At 39.8% G+C, this 21,498-nt stretch overlaps 1 protein-coding gene across 1 annotated transcript; it reads left to right on the top strand.

Moving 5' to 3' along the window:
• Nucleotides 1–7,026: 7,026 nt before the first annotated feature.
• LOC139726545 (CCR4-NOT transcription complex subunit 1-like) lies at nt 7,027–20,286 on the top strand. Its single transcript, XM_071637532.1, is given in 15 exon segments — nt 7,027–7,133; nt 7,844–8,010; nt 9,945–10,185; nt 10,825–11,061; nt 12,005–12,087; nt 12,089–12,139; nt 13,043–13,160; nt 14,275–14,311; nt 14,314–14,375; nt 15,734–15,907; nt 16,646–16,729; nt 17,262–17,511; nt 18,179–18,311; nt 19,328–19,462; nt 20,127–20,286. Coding segments are annotated over 14 exon segments (1,863 nt in total). The 5' UTR covers nt 7,027–7,133; nt 7,844–7,846; the 3' UTR covers nt 20,221–20,286.
• The last annotated feature ends 1,212 nt before the right edge of the window (nt 20,287–21,498 follow it).

Genomic DNA, 21,498 nt, shown 5'->3' with positions numbered 1-21,498 from the left:
ACAACCAGATACAGACTCTGGCGATACAAGAGAAATATTACCTGAATTCTCTATACACTTGATCAATTCTTAGTTTAATGTACACTAGACAATGTTAGATCAACGGTTGACCTAAAAAGTGTCAGGCATTAGGCGTAAAGCCTCATTGGGTTTTCTAACAACCAAAAAGTCACATTTTGGTACAATCTTTGGTTTATCAGAAGAATTAAAAACATTACAATTAGTATTTATCAGATCTCATTATTTACAGCTTAAAAACATAATTAACCATTTGCAGAAGAAACAAAAATCCAGCATTAGTGTTTTAAAATTGTTCTAAAATGTGAGTTAGAGATAGAAACAACCACTGTAAATATTTGAATCCGTATAATCGATGCTAAGTATTGTTAAATACACACAATGTGAACGATAGTTACAATAAAAATATTTCCAGACTAAACCGTCTACAGTTATGGTTTAATGAGAAAAATACTGATATCTCCATATATTTAAGGCTTTATTTTAAACATTTTATGAGGTAGGATGTTATGTGATTCAACAGACCTACAAATATGCATCAAGTGTGATACCTTGAACATTTTTTTTCTTTAAATCACTGCTCCCAAAGGTAAACAGGACCTTTAAAATGTTAAAGTTCCTTAAAGTGGGAGGGAACATCACCTTGTTACATCCTCCCCGACGACCCTCTCCCCTGCTAGGACGCTTCTCTTCCTCTGGAGGTGCAAATGAACGCCTAGCTGGTCTCTGACATCGGAATCTTTGTTACTTTGACAATAGTTTCGGTTTTTTCAGGCGTTACTTTGCGTGAGTGTCTCACATGAAGGCGAAGATTCATAAAATATATTCATTATGGAACATTAATTTCACTTTTCTGGTGTTGGAATTTCTGCAAAAGAAAAAAAAAACACGCAAAATATCTACTAACAAACAAAGGAAGAAAATACCCCCCCAACAAAACAAACAAAAAAATAGAACAGCAACATCAACAACGACGACGACAACAACAGCAACATCAAAGTATTATTACATTATTACATTATTACAGAACAATTAATGTGTACAAAATTTGACTCTCAAAACAAGACATATAAACATTGAATGGGTATGAGCCAAAATGAGGGAAGTCATTGCATCCAGTGGGTATGAAAGGGGAGAGCCATGGTAATTGAAGAGTGAAATATATCAGATGTTGTGGTAACCCCCCCCCCCCACACACACACACACACAAAGTAGGACAGACAAGAAACCTTTGAAGTATGGTCTGACGACAAATGTCTGTAGTGCAAAGACTTATGCTAGAAAGGAATATACAATCACCATATTGGCATTACACATTAGGGCATATCTGGTATATATGCAAACTCCAGTGATAATTGGGTCAACTTCACGTCACCATAACAACTGAATTTAAGTAACTTACTATTGCTATTGATATCAAGCAATATCCATCCGCTCCTTTTTCGTCGTAAGGTATTAATAAGAGAAATATCTGTCTAAAAATCTTTTAAGGTACAAGGCATACTTGCACGCCTTTGTGTCATCAGCGATTCTGCCAAGTATAGATTAGCGAAAGATGTGTCATTTAATCCCATTTCCCCCCTCTTTTTATATACCTTTCTGTCTAACTTTTCAGTTATGGCAGTGACTGTCCCACTCATTGTTATGACTGGCACGGCGCCACGGAACAGCGCCGCTAACGTCCAGAACGTCGAAGAGTCGGCACAGGGATCGAGACAAAGGCTCATCTGGTAAGATATACAGTAGGCTCACGCGAGGGTTAATGCGCGTTCTTGTAAAATCTGCAACAAATTGGGTTGAATCAAACAAAGAATCCATCAAAATTGTTGTTTTGTTTTGTTTGTTTTAACTGTTGTTGTTGTTGTTTTAAAGCAGACGATAATGTCAAAAAATTTTGGTGAAAGTATTGTCTTACTGTGGTAAATGGAAATATGCGGTATGTTATTGTTGCGTCAATGCGTTGAGGCGCGTTGTGTCCATGCCAATGGCGCAGTGTGCGTGTGGTTGGCATGGGCACAACGCAACTTTTATTTTTCATGTGAATATAATGACGCAGATTTGATTGATTCTAGATTCTTCACTTTCACTTGAGAGAGAATGGACATATACAAATGTATTCTCTATGAGCTCTGCTATGTTGAATAGTTAATAGGCCTGTATCTGTTATTCACTCTGTATTCGACATGTAGCTGAGGACAGTGCGGAGTTTAGACTGTCTATTTGATTTGCTCAATAAATCATTGCAATTTCAACTCATGGGGACTGTCATCGTCAGCGTCATCATTAACCCGGCTTACAACAAATGGTGTCAGGAGTGGGATGATGACAGCCTGACGGAGTGATCCACTTCATCCAGTTGAAGAACCCTGATCGACGAATAACAGCCTCGAGTATGACGGAATAATGGTCCACGTTTCGCTCCGAGGAGACCTGCTGTTTTGACTACACTTTGGTAGCGGACAGGAGTATGGAGGAGCGCTGGGTAATCTTGATCTTGATCTTGATGGTGTACGTTGATCAGCCCTGGTAGAGCAGCACTACTCTGTGAGGCAGCTTCAAGATGATCAGGCTCGTCGATGGCGGGCTGGAGACTGGAGCTGATGGTGCGTCGGGAGTTTTGCTGTGGACGTCGGAGTGCGCTGGCGTGCGTCGGGGGCGGCTGAACATCAATCGGGATGCGAAATCGACGGTTACAGAGCTGCGATATAGCATCTCACGCACTGAGCAAGTATTTGGTAATTGAAATAATGGATGATGCTGAACTTTCGTTTAACCGATTGGACTTTATGCAGATTTTGGACCTATGATGCCATTTGGGCATTACGTTTCATGTTTGAAAATGATGTGTCTTAATTGGTCAGTTTAACTGCGTAATTAGTCATGTGTGAACAGTTTGTTTATAAGGATGTGCAAAGTGATAATTGCTCTTCGTCATCATATCGACAGGCAATAGGGTTGTGTGTAAATCTCGCTCTAGGCCATGCTCAGATTGAAAAGTTTAGTGGGTATTGTGAAGATGGCACTGAAACACCTTTTTCTAACTGGATGGAAGAATTCAATTTTATTATTGAACCTTTCCATTTCAATGATGAGGAGAAGGCTTGGGTTTTGGTGAGCAACCTTACGGGGTCAGCAAGAGAGGAGATTCTTTATTGTCTGTCTGACGAGAAGCGGAGGAGTTTCACAGAGATTGTAAAAGCTCTCCGTCTGTGTTTTAGTCGAGAGAATTCTCACTATTTGCGATGCTTGTTCTATAATCGTGCTCAACATGATAGTGAAGACTTGGCAGACTTCAGTAGGGCTCTCATGCGTCTTTATGCCAAATTGGTATATGCTGCAGACGATGAGAAGGAAGCTGCGGCTCTGAGGCAGCTTAGGGATGAAGCTCTGTCAAATCAGTTTGTCAGTGGAACACGGGATGAGAGAGAACGAATTTTGTTAAGGCGTTTGCACATGAGAAATAGGGGAGACCGATTTGAAGTGCTTAGGAGAGAAGCATTGTTAGTTCTCCGTGAAGACTGTATGCTTGAGGGAGATGGGCTGAAAACTGGGAGTGCTGATACTGGAACACAAGGAGTGTTCACTGACCCGGTTGCTCAGCAGCTAGATCTTTCCTCAGACATGTCAGATACAGCTGGACAGGAGAAGGAGGATGTCATATCTACTCTTTTGGATGGGGGATCGCAGATTCTGAGTTGCGTTGATGTAGATGAGGGTGGTGCAGAAATTGATGCTGGGGGACATGGACGTGAGTCATGTGATGAACAGGTTGATGCAAAGGATTTAGATGCTGGGGTGCTTCTAATTGCAAAACCTGTGGGAGAGGGTACCGAGAGGGGTCCCGAATTATCACTTGAAGGTCAGGATGTCCAAAAGCATGCAAAAGTGCAGCCACAAAGAACTAACGTAGCGCCAAAGGAGAGGTCAATTCCAAAAGGGGAGAATATTTCTCATGGTGACATTGTTGTCGATAATGTAACAACAAGGGAGGCATGCGTACCCAACTGTAACATGTGGAAGCATGGATGTCATGTTCAGGGAACGGTATGGGGGCCCTGGGAGTCAAATTGGAGACCGGATTTGGGGTTGGTCGCTGCAGGTTAGAAACCCGCTGTCCGTTCATGGGATTTGTTGTGAGTTGATTCGCTTACAGTGTATACGTTCATGACTGCAGCTGAAACTTGTGTACCATCTCAAGTAGCAATGGATTTAGGAACTATGCGCATTCAGAGATGCAATATCAATGCGAGAAATGATTCTCAATATAATATGGTTATTGTAATTGATATGTGATTCATAAGAAGTTTTATGAGATATTGGAATAGTGATAAGAAAGTATTTGAAATCACTACTACGTGAAAAAATGAAGGAACTATAGCCACTGTTTTCATTGTTTTGTTGGAAGTTGAACAACATATGGCATTCTGACAATATTAGTGGTTGTTCAGTGAGTCAGGGACGTTTGATAATGAGAAATAGTTGGTCGAGAATTCATGCTTTGAATGATCCCTTAATTTGTGTGAAGTTTTGTAAATGAGCAAATCGCGGACTGTGACGATATGACACATAAAGCGGGGAAGTTACCGTCTATCATAGCGGAAAAGCTTATTTTTGTTAGTTGTGAATTCTAACATTCTGTGACTTCACTTTGTTTCAACTGTGAATTTCGTGATATGTGTTATATTGATTCATTGAGAAGTACATTACTTTTAGAAAATCGATTATTATCATACGGGTCGTATGATATAATCGCGGGGAAGTTGTGTTGTTGTATGCATTTGGCATGTGTATTAAGAGACTTGTCTATATATTGCGTCTCGATAAATTTGAACTATACACATTGATGTATGGTTTTACATACAATGTATAGAACATGTTCTGTTACGGCATGTTTGACGGGTTTTCATGCATTGTTTTCTCGGATATTCTGTACATAACTGACAATGTGGGACGGCTGAGTTCTACATCGAAACGGAACTGAAGAAAATTGTAACATATTGATGTGTTATTCTCTTGGCGCGGAACATTTGTGCCATGTATCAAATATGAGTTTGTATGATTTACTGTAAATTTGGAAGATTCAAGAGTTTCAGCTCTTGGCAGATTTAATGTGTAAAGTTCAATTTTGTAGTATTTCGACGTTTGTATATTTGACTGGAAAAGCGGGGAACACACGCTTTCGTGAAGTATATTTTTGTATAGCATTATGTGCTGTTAATCCGCTCTTATATGAAATTGCTGTAAAGTGTAATGATTTGACATGAAGAGCGGGGAATTTTTTGTTATGTATCATTATGTATAATGTTATGAAAATGATATGATGTAATTGGGATTATATAACCCATGGTTGTGTTATATAATCGCGGGGAAGTTTGTGGTAAATGGAAATATGCGGTATGTTATTGTTGCGTCAATGCGTTGAGGCGCGTTGTGTCCATGCCAATGGCGCAGTGTGCGTGTGGTTGGCATGGGCACAACGCAACTTTTATTTTTCATGTGAATATAATGACGCAGATTTGATTGATTCTAGATTCTTCACTTTCACTTGAGAGAGAATGGACATATACAAATGTATTCTCTATGAGCTCTGCTATGTTGAATAGTTAATAGGCCTGTATCTGTTATTCACTCTGTATTCGACATGTAGCTGAGGACAGTGCGGAGTTTAGACTGTCTATTTGATTTGCTCAATAAATCATTGCAATTTCAACTCATGGGGACTGTCATCGTCAGCGTCATCATTAACCCGGCTTACAACATTACCCAAACCCAGGGTATTCTCTTCAAGGAACACAAAATGTATTTTTTTTGTTGTTGATGCTATTGGTATGATCACGTATATTCGCTTGGACAAGAACTTGAAGACACAACAAAACAAGCCAGACAAACAAAGAATAGAAGGTTGTTGTTGTTGGTGTTTTTTTTTTTTTTTTTTTTTTTTGGGGGGGGGGAAATATACATAAAAGAATTGAAAGATAATGTTTTACTTTTTCTCGATAGTTCCATGTAGGCCTATGTTTTATACTTTTGACAATGCCTGTAGGCAATTAAAAAAATATCGCGAAAAATGAAAAACTAAAAATTGCCTTGATGGTGGGGTTTATTTCTCTTAAAAGATGATTGATGATTCAAGTGAGTATAAAAGTGCGTGGGAGGAATAACCTAAAAGAAGCTAACAGTGTTGGGTCTAATGTGGGTATTTCAAAATCTGAAACTGTACGAGCTATGCTCTATCATAGTCGCCCGCGTTCAAGTTTGTAGAGACCTAAAAATTGTTCCCGGGTTTGTTTCATGTCAAGCTCAAATCATAAACCTCATCTCAAAGGTAGTTCGAAGTTACGTGACAATACGTCTGAGGACTGTCATGTGATTTATAGAAATGTCATTGTTTACCGTCAGTCAAATGTAAAGTTACAGATTAGAAAATAACTCTATTAATTGACAGATTATAAGACAGAATTTGATACGATCTGTGAATACTACTACTTCAGCGTTCGTTGTGCATAAAAACGTACATTTACACATCGCGCGTTCATAACTGGAAGTTTATATCCCAAGAATTAAAGGTAAAAAAATTAGAGCGCCACACGCGTTCAGATTCGTAGAGCTATATGCGATAGGGAGAATTTGCCACCTGTGTTTTGTTTTTGTTTTTGTATTTAAATCCTACCAGCATTGTATCCTGTAAGTTTATGGTATGATCCTTACAACCACCAGTCTTACAATTTCACTGGAATTATTTGCCAAAGAATCATGATGATTCTATTTTTCTTTATCAGGGATGTGATAGTTTAATTTGATTTCAGACTTTTTTACTCTGCCCTAAACCGCCCTAAACTGCAATAAACCCACTTTTCAGGGTTTTTTTATTTTCAGTTCAAATGTATTGAAATGTTGAGTTTACTGTACTTTAGACTTTGTTTTTGGAAGTTTCAGATTTTCTCATACTTTTTTTTCTTCAAGTACTCTCAATAAAGCTACTACCACCTGTTTTTTATTTCACTAGAGTTGTGTGCGAGACCAGCAGTGAGAGGAAACACAACCTGGATGCAATAGAACAGCTTCTGAGAACTCATCTTCTCAACCTTCAGACCTTTGACCTGCACATTGCAACGGTGAGCTCACCCTGCTATATCTGTTTCTACCTCACAACATTTATGTATGTATGGCTCCAATTTTTGTATGGTTTTATAGTATGTCAATGGACTAATGGATCTAGTTTTGGGTTGTAGTGTTGGAGGTTCTTTTCCAATTGAAGCAGCAACAATACACTTGAGAAAAGGGGAGGGGGATGTTTACTTGCGGTTATTTACCCTGATGTTGTGTGCATGTGAAATGTACAGAACCTCTCTCTGTAACTTCTTTACTTTAGTATCTGTATAGATGTAATCTCAGTGTGGCTTCATGCTGATATGCCAAGCCATGGTCCGGGAACTCCCTATAGAAAATGTAATTTATTACCATTTATGTCAAATGTGGTCCTTGAATGGTGGGCAACAAAATACATGATTATTTGTTAGTAGTCTCTTACATCTATTTCGTTCAGTGAGTCCCAAAATATCTGAAAAGTAAGATGATTGTTAGGTGAAAGAGTATCGAGTCCATTGTGTGGGTATGGATATTTCTGAATATAAAAAATTGAGGTTTGTCCAAGTTGATAGATAAATCAGACCATTGTTTTCAAATCACTTAAACATCTGCACTTGTAAGATAGATGAAATATCTGTAGTATAAGATAAATATGTACTTTGTATGATGCAAGTTGAAGTGTGGGCACATGCAGTGTTGTCAAACATTAACAAATCACTTGTCCCTCTCTCCCCAGTCGATGGAGAATGGTCTAAACTACACTGCTGTGGCCTTCGCCATGAATGTGGTCAAGCGCTTCCTGATTGATGAGAAACAGAGTAATGTCCTTAATGAGGCTGACCTCTACAACACTCTCCATGTGCTTGCCCGCATAGCCACCCAGAGCCCCTCACCACCAGATGGGTGAGTATAAGTCATTCTGGCCTAGTGTCCACTCTGGCGTAGTAACTTTCCCAAATACCCACTTTAGCCTTGTGTCCACTCTGACCTGGGGACCCACTCTGGTTTGGAACCCACTCTGGTCTGGGACTCAGTCTGGCCTAGTGCCCACCCTGGTTTAGTGCCCACTCTGGTCTGGAATCCACCCTAGCCTATTATCACTCTGGCCCAGGACCCACCCTGGCTCAGGACCTACTCTGGTCCAGAACCCACTCTGGGGGTGTCTATAACAAGGCATCAATGGCATGCCGTACTTTTCGCAATTCCATTGTCAGGTTGTCCACTCTTCGCGGCAAACTTTTGCACTTCATACAGAGATGGCCTGAAGAGTCACGGGGAAGGGCGCAAAGTTGACGAAGGCAATTTTCTGGCGAATGATTTGAGTTATTGTGTAGAGACTGTTCGCTAGCAGTAGAGTGATGGTCATTGTCCTTTTCGGGTACAATGCAGGTATTGGTAAGCACAAAATAGCGGACTATCCCTGGATTGAGTTCAGGGTATATGGCACTTGGGTCTTTCTCGATGTGGTCGTCTTCACGTTCTGCTTCAGTCTCGATGTTGAGGAGGCTGGATAGACATACTATTTCCAATGCCTTTCGGGTTCTTTCGACAGTGATACCTTTGGGTAGTTAAAGGACAAGTTCACCTTCATAAACATAAGGATTGAGAGAATGTAGCAATATTAGTAGAACACATCATTGAAAGTTTGAGGAAAATCAGACAATCCGTTCAAAAGTTATGAATTTTTGAAGTTTTTGTGCAGTACCCGCTGGATGAGAAGACTACTGCAGTGTGTGAATAACTTAGATGTCACATGCGTACAACAATATAAGGAAAATATAAAGAGAATTTCACAAAATTCCATCTTTTGAAAAAAAGTACACATTCCCTTGACTCGTTACCGACAAATGTTATGGGTAATATTATTCCCTCTGCCTTTAGAAAGAGGCAAGTCAAGTGCACTTTTATTATGCCAAAAAAGTGAAAATATGTTGAATTTTCTTTTACATTTTCTTTATACTGTTGTACGCATATGACTCACAAGCTGTAGTAGTCTCCTCATCCAGCGGTTCCAACACAAAAATTCAAAAAATTCATAACTTTTGCATCGATTGTGCAATTTTCCTCAAACTTTCACTGATGTGTTCTACTAATATTGTTGCATTTTTTCAATCCTTATGTTTATGAAGGTGAACTTGTCCTTTAAAGGAAAAGTTTTCTGATCCAGGTGTCCCCTTATACTTGTACCAGACACCATGATTCCAATTCACAGGAACTATCAAATGCAGTGAGGCACACACAGGTGGGACTATCGACCTTTGGTGTGTGTGTGGAATGTTATTGAAGTGATAATGTGTACTTGATGTCGATGATAGTAATATCTCACCTGGTAGTCCATTCGGTGGTTGCAGTAAAATTTCATGACAAGTGTCATTCCAGGGAGGTCCACAAATTGAAAGTTTCTTGTAATGTGATGACAAAATCCACTTCACAGAGTTTTTGATAAGTAGGAAGTTCTGCATTCTGTTACCATGTCCACCACACATGCCAAGTGCATGCAAGTAATTAGAGATGACGTAACAATAATGAATATTGTTTGCCTTTTCATGAAACAGGTCCTAGCAACCTTTGCTTGTCACCAAACCATGTGCATGATTAAGGTTCAGCTTTTAACATGGCTTTGAAAAACATTCTCTTCTACAAAAGTGCTCTTGCATGGCAGTCTCAGAATAATGTGGCACATGGGATTAACACTGTGGCACACAGAGAGTTAATTGCAAGCATTTCTTTGTCTTTCTTGGTAGATAGTTGTTTGGAAGTGTAATCACAGAGCTGTGCACCTGCGAGTCTGCTTTATTCTGAGGATAATAATGTTCAAATAACTTGTATCACACCAGCCTTCCTCAGCTGATTGAGCTTGTTAGACAGAACCACGGCCCCGCCTTCCTGGACAAAGCCCCCGGGGGTCCCACCTCTATGATGCACTCGGGCATCTCCCAGGCGAGGGAGTTTGACGACCCCCCAGGTCTGAGGGAGAAGACGGAGTACCGGTACCTCCTGAGGGAGTGGGTTAACATGTACTACTCACCGGCTGGAGGCAAGGACAGCACCAAGGCATTCTCTGCATTTGTCAATCAGGTGAGAAAATTTAAACAGATACATTCACTGACAGCATGAGCATCTAGTCTGTATACTGAACAAACTGAGACTTGTGCTACAGATATTTTTGCAAATTACCTCTTGTAGCATAATTTCGTGTGTTGTTAATTTTGTGGTTTTGAGGGTCTAGTAATCGTTACTTCACCTTTCATGAAATATATAAGAATGAGTAACAAGTGAAAATACCATCGCTGAATGTTTTTTACTCCCTGAGATTCCCTGTACATAAACTGGTAGCAAGTTCTGCATTCAAAATACTACTGTACTAGTGTGTCATTATGCCTCAGATACCACTATGTCATGGTCTACACAGTGCACTATTTACATGTGATCCAGTCCTGGCTCAGTATTATTTTCTTTTTATGAAAAAAATTTGTTTGCACTATTACTTTTATCATTCAAAGATGATTTGCGAGATTGGCAAAAAATAACACCACCTCAAAACTGTTAGCTTGTGCAGTATTAGTCATCAAACATTCAATGAATTCAGAGTGGAATGTTGAAAGTATATGATTGAGTGAAGAAAGATAGGAAAGACCAAATGAGAGCGCTTCAAAAACTTTTCATTTTGTCCAGAGGAATTGAAGTTATACTTGATTTTTATTCGTCCCATTCCAGATGCACCAACAAGGCATCCTAAAGACAGATGACCTCATAACACGATTCTTCCGGCTCTCCATCGAGCTCTGTGTGGATGTGTGCTACCGGGCTCTAGGGGAACAGGTACACAGTCAGGCCTTAAACAGGGCCAAGTGTTTCCAGACCGTGGATGCCTTCGTCAGACTCATTGCCCTTCTTGTGAAGCACTCTGGCGATGCCACGAACCCAGTAACTAAGATCAACCTACTCAACAAGGTGGGTGTGTCATAAAATCATTAGTGTTGCTGGGTCTAGGGCAATTACCCCCTGGGCAATTACACCGGACCCTTCCCCAAGCCCTAATCCTAATCCTAATCGTGAACTTAATCCTAACCCTAACCCAAACTTCTAACCGTAAACCTAACCCTAACCCTAATCTTTACTCTAACCTCACCACTAACCAGTATTTTAACCTTGGGGTAATTGCCCCCCCGGGAGGGGGAGGGGGTTGGTAATTGCCCTGATACGAGTGTTGCTCAGTGTAGCGATGAGGTGCTCTGTGTGAGAATATGTGTGTTACTATGCCTGAGTCATCATCACTGTATCATTCTACACTGCAAGTTTATCTCCATTCACAATTGATCCATCAAGACCCAGACAAAATCTTGTGAAATTCACTACTTTACTTCAGTGAGTGAAGGTTGACTCACAAAGAAACTTCTTAGTGGCTTAAGGTTTAAATGTGTAGGTGCAATATACCAAAAAATGCACACATGGACCCCATTGCATAACACTGTGGTAACGTTATGATAAATGAAAACACTGCGGTCAATGGTAAATAATCTGATTTCTTGGCTTTGTTTGGCTACGGAATATTGTACCGAACTGATGATGTCACAGTCCTTAATCATAGCTTGGGGGGGGGGGGGGGGGGGGGGGGGGAACCAGGTGCGCACCTACTACGGCCTGATGAGGTTGTTTAGAACCAGTTTCCGTGGCGATGAATGGCTATGACATCACACATTGGTACTCTTTAGTGATGCTATCGTAATTACCGTTGATTGCAAAGTTACCATAGTCTGATGCAAGTGGGCCCTGGTCCAATATCATAAAAGGTAAAATGACAAATGATGTGGCTAATTAGTAGTGGTGGTATATAATGATCATGGAGTCCTTTGGTTGGTATAATAATAAGGATACTTTCCTTCCCTGACTCTAGGTGCTAGGCATCGTGGCAGGAGTCCTACTCCAGGACCATGAGGTGCGACAGACTGAGTTCCACCAGCTTCCCTACCACCGTATCCCCGGAGCAGATCCTTGAGGCAATCAACTTCCAGGTCATGTCGGCATTCTGGTGAGTGACCTCAAGTCAAGATTTTCCAAATTCATGAAATTCTTCCGTCGAGATGTTTTCATTGCAACTGATTGACAAATTACCCTACATCGACGTAAATAAGCACTGAATTGATGAGTGTTTTAGTAGTAACTATGATAAAAGAAGTCATGGGCGTACATACTCGAGCAGGATTTGAACCTACGACCTCCTGATCTCCGGATAGGCATCATCTCCACTAAACCACCGAGCTTCCACCCGACAGCAAGTGTTCTAATCCTTTTAATCATAATAGTCAAGATTTTGTTGCTGTCACTTATCATTCTTGTTGTCTTTCCAAAGCTGTTTGAGCATAAATGCCCTAGATAAATGCATTTATATGGTGATAAGTTGCTCATAGGCACATATAAATTCTGCTGAAAGAATATGAATATCAACCATACATTCTTGATTAGTGAATGAAAGTTAAATTCAAGACAAGCTGAAATCACTAATGTGGATAAAATAATTTTGAGATCATTGTTAGAACATAAAAATTATGTGTAATATGATTGTCAAACTTTTGGTCTCCCTTTATCATATCTGAGTTGTACTTGCTATCATGCCATGTGTAGACCTCCCCACCATTCTGAATTTGAAGGAAAGAATCTGAATTTTGACTATTCCCAGCTCTTGTTTCAATAGGAGTTTCTTATTTTTCTTGAGAATTTTACTACACACTCCTAAGGGCACTGCTCTTTCTTTCCTACTTATGAGCCAAACCATCCCTATTTTTCAATTAAAAAGTTGGGAGGTCTGCATGTGATGTCATTAGTTTATGTGATCGTGAAAGAAAACCAGCTTTTAAAGAGATTTAAATGATTTCCCAAGAGAACATTCAGAGTTTGATGTAATGCTGTCATTGTCATATTTTGTGTCCTCTAGTAATGTCCTCCATGTGTTGAGGCCATCTAAGGCACCAGGGTTCGTCTATGCCTGGCTGGAGCTCATTTCTCATCGCATCTTCATTCCCAGGATGCTCAGCATGCTGCCTCAGCAGAAGGTGAGAAAGGATCCCAGTCTCTTAATCTTGAACATTACTCTTAACACCTTCACAATGTTTAACCAAATCAGAAATGTAATCATACAGTATGTCCCCCAAAAATATTACAATCAGATTTTTGCATTGATAACACCCAATATGATTAAACTGTCTAAGTGCTACTTAAGGTCTTAAAATATAACATCTTAGCTCTATTTTGCAGAAAATCCCATTCAATTTGGTTAAGCGGCCACAGAGAAATTAGGATTGTTGTAAAGCATGTCATGAGTCTGATTCTTCCAAGTTTAGCACCTCGATGCTCTTGCGCGTGAATGCTATAGACGAAACTTGGAGGGAAGAGATTCCTGACATCCTCTACAAAATTCCTAATTTCTCTTTGACCACTGAAGCAAATCGAATGGGGTTTTCTGTAAGATGTGGGCAATGAGTTATAGTTTCATACCCTGAATTTGTATTTAGATTGATTCACTATTTTTAAAGATATCATTGCCGAGCTCCCGTTGTAATTTTTTTGGGGACATACAGTATAGACCGACTTATCTGTATAAAGACACACCAGAGGTGGCAAAAAAAAAAGAAAAGAAAAGAAAAGATGATGTTTTTAATGGACAGTTTGAAAACTTTGTAACAGGAGAGTCAGCTAGGATGAATGCTAGACTGAACTGGGATAAACCTGCAAAGCTTGGCAGGTTGTGTGACCTCCCAGGGGTTGCATCCAGCTATGAACCAGAAAAGTAAACGACTCACCACTGCAACTTGTTGGCTGAGGGCAGAGTGTTTTTGCCTCTTATTAGAGGAGATAGCATTGCTCAGCTGAGCTTGTACTGAACCAAAATCACACACACTATCATTATGGCAACCTTGTCTCCCTGTACAATAGATAAATCATGCTTTGACTTTTTGCAATGTATTGTTGAATACAGTATTATTGCTTTGTTGTTATTATGTTGCTATATTGCTGCTACAGTGTTGCTACATTTTACTGTGTATGTTGCTCCTTTATTGTTGTTATATTGCTGCTTTATTGTTGCTATGTTGATGCTTTATTATTGTATTGAGGTGCAGTGAAATAAGAAGGTGTCTTCCATGCTGCTCATTGTTTGTCTTACCACAGGGATGGCCCATGTATGCAGGTCTTCTGACTGGTCTCTTCAGTTCCTGACGCCATTCATGCGGAATGCAGAACTGCCTAAACACCTAGCACTCCTATACAAGGTAAAGATTCTAAAGTTTGTAAATCAGCCAGAGCAGCAAACATTATGTCAATCTGAAACTGAGATGCGCGTGAAGCTGTAACATCTAGAAAGTCTTATGTAGAATGGTAAACATGAACCATGAGAAGCTATTGTGGTTCAGTTGATAAGACCACAGACTATCAACCATGAGGTCCCTGGTTCTAGCCCCCTGGCGGCAGTGGTTGCACCCCCTGGGCGAGGCACTCTATCCTCATTGTCTAGTCATGCAGAAGGGACTTCAGCCATTAGTCATCTGATTGCTTGCTTGTGACACAAATTCTAGATTAAATCTTTTGTGCTAGATCATGCGTCATTGATCAAAGATAACCTGTCTACTGGGTATAGATGCAAGGATGTGTGTCATCAGTTGAGAGAAAAGGAAGATGCTATGTTGTCACATTTTACCTTGGTATTAAGGACTTCCCAGCTTCCTGCAATTAGTTAATTGTTACCATGCTTTTACAAGGAAAACCTGCAGTTTTTACAAGATGAGACAAATGTGGTTCAGTGGTATTTCACCCGAGAATGGAACAGTGGAAAGATTTTTGTTGCCATTGAATGAAATGAGCGATTGTGTGTGACAAATAATTCTCCAGTAATCGTTGCCAGCTAGAAATGTTCATATCCATATCTTTATTATGGGGAAATCAATGTACAGTGATTCTGTGTTGGTACATTGTGTTGGGTCAGATGATGTAATAGGGGTTCTAGGACAATTACCCCCTTTACAATTACCCCAGACCCTTACCTTACCCCAACCCAAACCGTAATCCTAATCCTGAAGCTAATCCTGACCCTAACCCTAGCCCTTACCTTAATCTTTGCTCTAACCTTATCACTAACTGGTACCTTTAGCCGAAGGTAATAGTCCTTGGAGGTTAATTGTTGTGATACAGTTAATAGGCTTAGGTGCTGTTTGTTACCCTTTAAAGGTATCATTTACCATTTGTAGATGAAACAAAAACCTAGCATTACTGCCTTAAAATAGTTCTAAAATGTGACTTAGGGATAGAAACTGTAGAAATTTGAATCAGTAAAATCGATGTTGAGTATTGTTAACTTTACAAAATGTGAACAATTGTTATAATAAAAATGTTTCCAGACTTAACCGTCTGCAGTAACGGTTTATTGAGAAAAGTACTGATATCTACTGATATTTTAGGCTTTATTGCAAAAAATATATATTATAGGATGTTTTGTGGTACAACAGACCTACACATATGCATGAAATGTGATATCTTGAACATTTTTTGAATCACTGCTCCCAAAGGTAAACAGGACCTTTAATTGTGTGTTACCCTGTAATTTTTATGTTTGTTACCCTTCTGTTGTTTGCAGGGTACGCTGAGGGTGCTACTGGTCCTTCTCCACGACCACCCAGAGTTTCTCTGTGACTACCACTATGGCTTCTGTGATGTCATCCCTCCAAACTGCATCCAAATGCGCAACCTCATTCTCAGCGCGTTCCCTCGCAACATGCGCCTCCCAGACCCTTTCACCCCAAACCTCAAGGTAAGTCTCATGTCATTGTCCACTCTCTTTAAGTTCATGGTGGCTGTATCAAAGTGTAAGCTGGCAGCATTTGCAGTTTAAATGCCGACATTTGCCATGCATTCTTGACTGGATTTAAAAAAATGATATAGCATAATGTTGGGCAGAATGGTAAAAACAAGATTATAAAACCAATGCCTAACACACATCATTTTACATAAGAGTATAGTGAATTTGGAGATGTACAACTGTATGTCACAATCATATCATCTCAGCAGACAGCTAACGTGCAGATACAAGATAATGCATTATCATGTTCACTGTTTTGTAGACAGCTTCTATAAGTACAGAATGTTTTATCTCAAATCGAACCTTTTTCGTGACCCTGTATAACAAAGTCTGACAAAAAGTCAACAGATATATATATATGTTTTTTTTCAATACTCATGTGCAGGCTTTAAAGTATGAGTTTCTCAGCATAAAATGGTATATAATTCATCAAGACTACATGTTCCTATCCTACCAAAATAAATTGTGGGAAATAAGTAAGTAGTAAAGTAAGTAACGTGTCGATGTAGAAAAATCGTAAGAAAATAATGCTACTGTAGAGAGGGGGGTTTTAAAGTGAAGGGTCTACGTAGCCAGGTGAATTTAGTCAACTGTCATATTGTGTGGTGTGACTTTAGGGGGGTTTGAGGATGCAGGGTCACACATCATGCTGAAGCATGAAGTAACTGTTACCATATGATTTTGTTTCAGGTTGACATGCTGGCAGACATCGCTCATCACCCCAGGATCCTCACCAACTATGTCACTGTCATCCAGCCTGCTTCTTTCAAAAAGGTCAGTCACTGAGCTCCACTTGTTTTTTTGTTTGTTTGGTCTTTGTTTCTTTGACCCACACTACTTCAGAGACTTTAGTGCCACACTGTCTTGCATCCCTTTGTCTGCATACAATGCTTTTCTTGTTGTTCTTATAGTACAGGAAATGTCTCGGTCATTTGATATGTAGGTGGAAAGAAGCTAAAATATCTCTTGGGAAATGGTGTATGAGGTTTGTGTTAAAGATTACGTAGCTGTTCATGCGAGATCATGATTTCGCTGTGCTTGTCTTGTAACTGCTATGTTTTGGACAAGTGATACATGAGTTCTGAAAGACTTGTTATGATCTAATACATCAATAGTGGTTCATTCACAACAAAGTAAGATATGAAGCCCTTATGCAGAGGAAACAAAGCAAACCCTGTGTTTGATAGATATATTGACAGAAACCAGATTTCCTTTGGTAAAGCCATGCTAGAAAATGCTGAATACTAAAATCAAGCATGGTAAGCAATGCTAACTGGGAGTTTATCTCTGTTCTTATCCTCCACAGGACCTTGACTCGTACATCAAGACCCGCAGCCCCGTCACCTTCCTGTCGGAGTTGCGCAGTCACCTCCAGGTCTCCCAGGAGCCGGGCCAGCGCTACAACGTGTCGCTGATGAACGCCCTGGTCCTCTACGTGGGCATGCAGGCAATTAATTACATCCAGAGCAAAGGAAGCACGCCCTCTATGAGAACCATCACCCATTCCTCACACATGGACATCTTCCAGAACCTTGTGGTGGACCTGGATACAGAGGGTGAGCTTCTGATTCCCTGCTTCTGCTCCGAGTCATTTGCCGTATTCATAAGAGAAAACATACATGTTGCATTACTGATTTAAATCCATGTTATAAACATATCATGATCACATACATATATTTTTTGATACTTTGGCGAATCATATGATGCAAGGACATAGATATTCAGTGAAACAGTGGTCAGAATATCCCACGCCCTGGCTGAACTTAAGATAAATATTTTCTCCTATCATAATGTTTGGAAATATAACATGGCTTTACAATATGTTTTATACATGTGGTTCATAAAACATCATGCAGGCTTTTGAAGCACAATGTGACTTTGTTACTCTGATCAACTTGTGGTCATTCTTGAGTTTTGTCAAGTGAGACATAGTTGTCTAGATTTAGGAAATAAAAAAAAAGTTAAAATTATTCAGACCACATGGTGTTGTGCTTGCGTTTAACGAGTGAGTTGGTCGTACATCAGCTGTTCATATTTGTACCATGCCACTAGCTACTGTCTTGTAAAAGTATTTCTAAAAATCACTTGGATGAGTTTCTTACAGACTAGTGAAGACTGTACCTCTCCTTAGAGCTGTGTTCTCCATCTGCCTATAGATGTATACACAGACACAAGATCCTAAACCATTCACCCCTCATTCGTCCCTTCCCCACCTCACCCCAGGTCGCTACCTGTTCCTGAACGCCATCGCTAACCAGCTGCGGTATCCCAACAGCCACACTCACTACTTCAGCTGCACCTTGCTCTACCTGTTTGCTGAAGCCAACACAGAGGCTATCCAGGAACAGATCACACGGTCAGTGGTTGTGGACAGTCAGTGGACAATCAGTGGACAGTCAGTGGACAATCTCATTTCACAGAGGAGTGGCTGCTACAAATGAAATGCAGCCCTTCCTTGATTCCAATGCATGCACTGACCTTCATGATAGTGGTATTAGAAAATCTACCAAGTATTGAGGGAAATTGCCGTAATGTTTTTCTTTTCTGAACCAGTACATTAAGCCTGTCACTGCCTTGTTAAGAAGACAATATCGCTTTTAAAAAGCTGATCCCTTTTGTTTTGAGTACTTTCAGGAAATTCTTATGCTTCTGTACCAATGGGCTCTTGAGGCATTATCTTGTTATTCATTTTTTTTTTAATTTCCATTTATGTAATTAAAGAACTACTACAAGTCGATCAGTAAAATTTATTTCATGTTATTATCACTGTATTAGTATTTTCAGATTAGAGTAGCCTTGTGAGGTCAAAATGTCAGTTTTTAATGTATGATCTTCTCTTTTCAATATAAATAATTGGAATCTTATGAAACTTTTTAAGGAGACAAATTGATGATGCAAATTTCTTACCTAATTTTAGGATGCATACGTTTATCTCGGGATAAAAATTCAATTGTCAATTTCACAGTGTATAGTTCAATCATACATTTAGTAACGTATAAGACTATGCAGGGAATTAGTCAATTTGAATGATGATTCTCTGATTAGCAGTTGGTCAGTCAGTCTCATAGGTTTGAGGACAAAGTTCAGGAAGAAGCATTTTGACCCGAGAGGTATCGTGACCTGCTAGCTTAAGTAAGAGAGAATCTCAGTCAAAGATACATTGCTGTTCTTTCATTTATTCACATATTTTGCCTATGTGTGGAATAATTTATGGTGATTTCACTACCAGATTATACAGGGTTTATTGTAGTCTTGTTGTATTTTCTGTCAAAGGAAATATAACTGCCAAGCTTCATTCTAAACTGCTCTGGTCCTGTCTTGTTGAGCACTAATGACAAAGTGGTCCACACTTGTTTGACCTTGTGTTTACAGTGTGTTGTTGGAGCGCCTCATTGTGAACCGGCCGCATCCTTGGGGACTGCTGATCACCTTCATTGAGCTCATCCGCAACCACAACTTCAAGTTCTGGAGCCACGAGTTTGTGCACTGTGCTCCAGAGATCAAGAAGTAAGCAAGTCCAACAGTTTTCTCTCACCATTGAGGCAAAGATACTACATTATTTACTCTGATAAATGAAATTTATTAATTCAGTGACTGTCGATGTACAATTTTCTGCTGTGTCCTGTGTATACTTTGACTTCTGACATCCATATACCCTTAATTCTAAGTTAGTGAAAAATTGGGGCGATTAAAATTTTGCAAAATGCAGCATAATGTTCAAATACCCAGGGCTCAATCACTCTACTGAAGAGATGCAATAGTGCTTTTTGATTGAGTAAGGTAGTAAGGTATTACTATAAAGCAGGAAATATTTATGGCGTGACATACTAGTGAATTGGCCAACGGCCTTCTTTGTGGCTTGAAATTTTTGCAAATATGCTGCTGACATCCAATGCACAATAATGTAGACAGGAACTAGCTTTCACATGCATTTCAGTATTGCGAATCTTGGCTTCGCAAAATTTACAAAATTAAAATGCATGAGAAAATTTCTGGTTTTACAGTACCTGTACTTAGATGAGGAGTGGCAATCATTGCAACTTTGCTCCGTTTCACTAATGGCTAGTTTTGGTTGCTTCAGCAAGTTTTGATAATTAATTTCATTGTACATAGATTTCACCTGACATAATGATCTAATCAAAGTTCATATGTGTGTCTTTGATACTCACAGGCTGTTTGAATCGGTGGCTCGTAGCTGTATGCAGCAGAAGGGGAGTGCGCAGACCGGAATGAACCGCGATTCAGCCGAGGCCCACGAAACCTAGCCTCTACCATCGTCGATCCGTGAAAAGCGGAAACTATGAAACTGTGTGAGAAACCCAAGCTCGGAAAAAAAGACACTCTGCTATAACCATGATTCTGTGATTCTACCTGGCCTTCTGATTTTGGTGTTGTGGCTGAAGTATAGCCACAAAGGCAGTTTGTGGTGGTCCTGATTATGCAGCGTTGACTGCACATTGTCAAAATCAACCTGACAGAATACAGTAATGTTTCCTGTATGTAGAACAAAGGTTTTGACTGCAACTAGCCCTGTTGTCTTTGTGTCAAGATTTTTGTACTGTACTGACCTCTATTCTATCATCTTTCTGTACTAGAGTAATCATCATCATTCTTAATTGCATTAATACTTTTTGTTTTGCCTTGATTTGATACGCATCTGCTCAGTCAAAGAGTACATGGCAAAAAGTGGATTTTGCTTGAAAGGAGCATGTAGAGTCTCTGTGTATTCAGTTTAATGCTAGCAAGTACAAAATGCCGTGTGCTAGTAACAAGCCTCCAATGTATAGAAGGCTCTTCCATATAATCTCCTGCGTGGCTTTGAGCATGGAATAATGTGCAAATATGATTCTGTTGGCGACATGATATTCCCTGTCACGAAAGACTTTTTATGTTGTGCCTTCTAGTTTCAGTCAACACATCCCAAGTGCCAAGAGGTTGTCATTCTTGTTGTAGTTGTACATGTTGATATTCTGGTGCTCCACTAAACAAACGGCTATGACGCAGAACAAACATGAGGCTAATAGTTTGTGTGATTGCGAAATGTCACCGTTGTGTCAGTACATAATCCATGTCGTTTTCAGAGGCGACATCCTAACAAACAGTCTGCATTGCATTAAAATTCACAATATGATGACACCCCACCCTGATGAGAGTCCGATAAGAGGTGGTATTCTTTACCTCATGCTCAACTAATTCATGGTCCAGTTTCCTTTCTGTCTGGCTTGACCAAGAAGTTCGATGAAGAGGACCACAACACTTCACTCACAAACAGGGCTCCGTGGCATAAATTATAACTTTACAGTTAATGGTAACTCTGAAAATCAGTGGTAACTATCATAGCAACATTATTCCATAGCCAATCACAGCCAAGAAATCACTGGTGGTTACCATTGGTTACAGAGTTATTAGTGATTGTAATATTTTCAGAGTTTTATGAAACAGAGCACAGATTCTCAACCTGAACATACGCTCAGTTTATTAAGCCATGTCTCAGTACACCATGTCTTTGTCATGATGGACGTTTTGAATTGCCACCATGCACT

Source organism: Diadema antillarum, unplaced genomic scaffold (assembly GCF_040938485.1).
Source record: "Diadema antillarum isolate AM-2024a unplaced genomic scaffold, OU_Dant_1.0 scf00000017, whole genome shotgun sequence".
NCBI classification, from domain to species: Eukaryota; Metazoa; Echinodermata; class Echinoidea; order Diadematoida; family Diadematidae; genus Diadema; species Diadema antillarum.
This window is presented reverse-complemented; position numbering and strand designations above follow the sequence as displayed.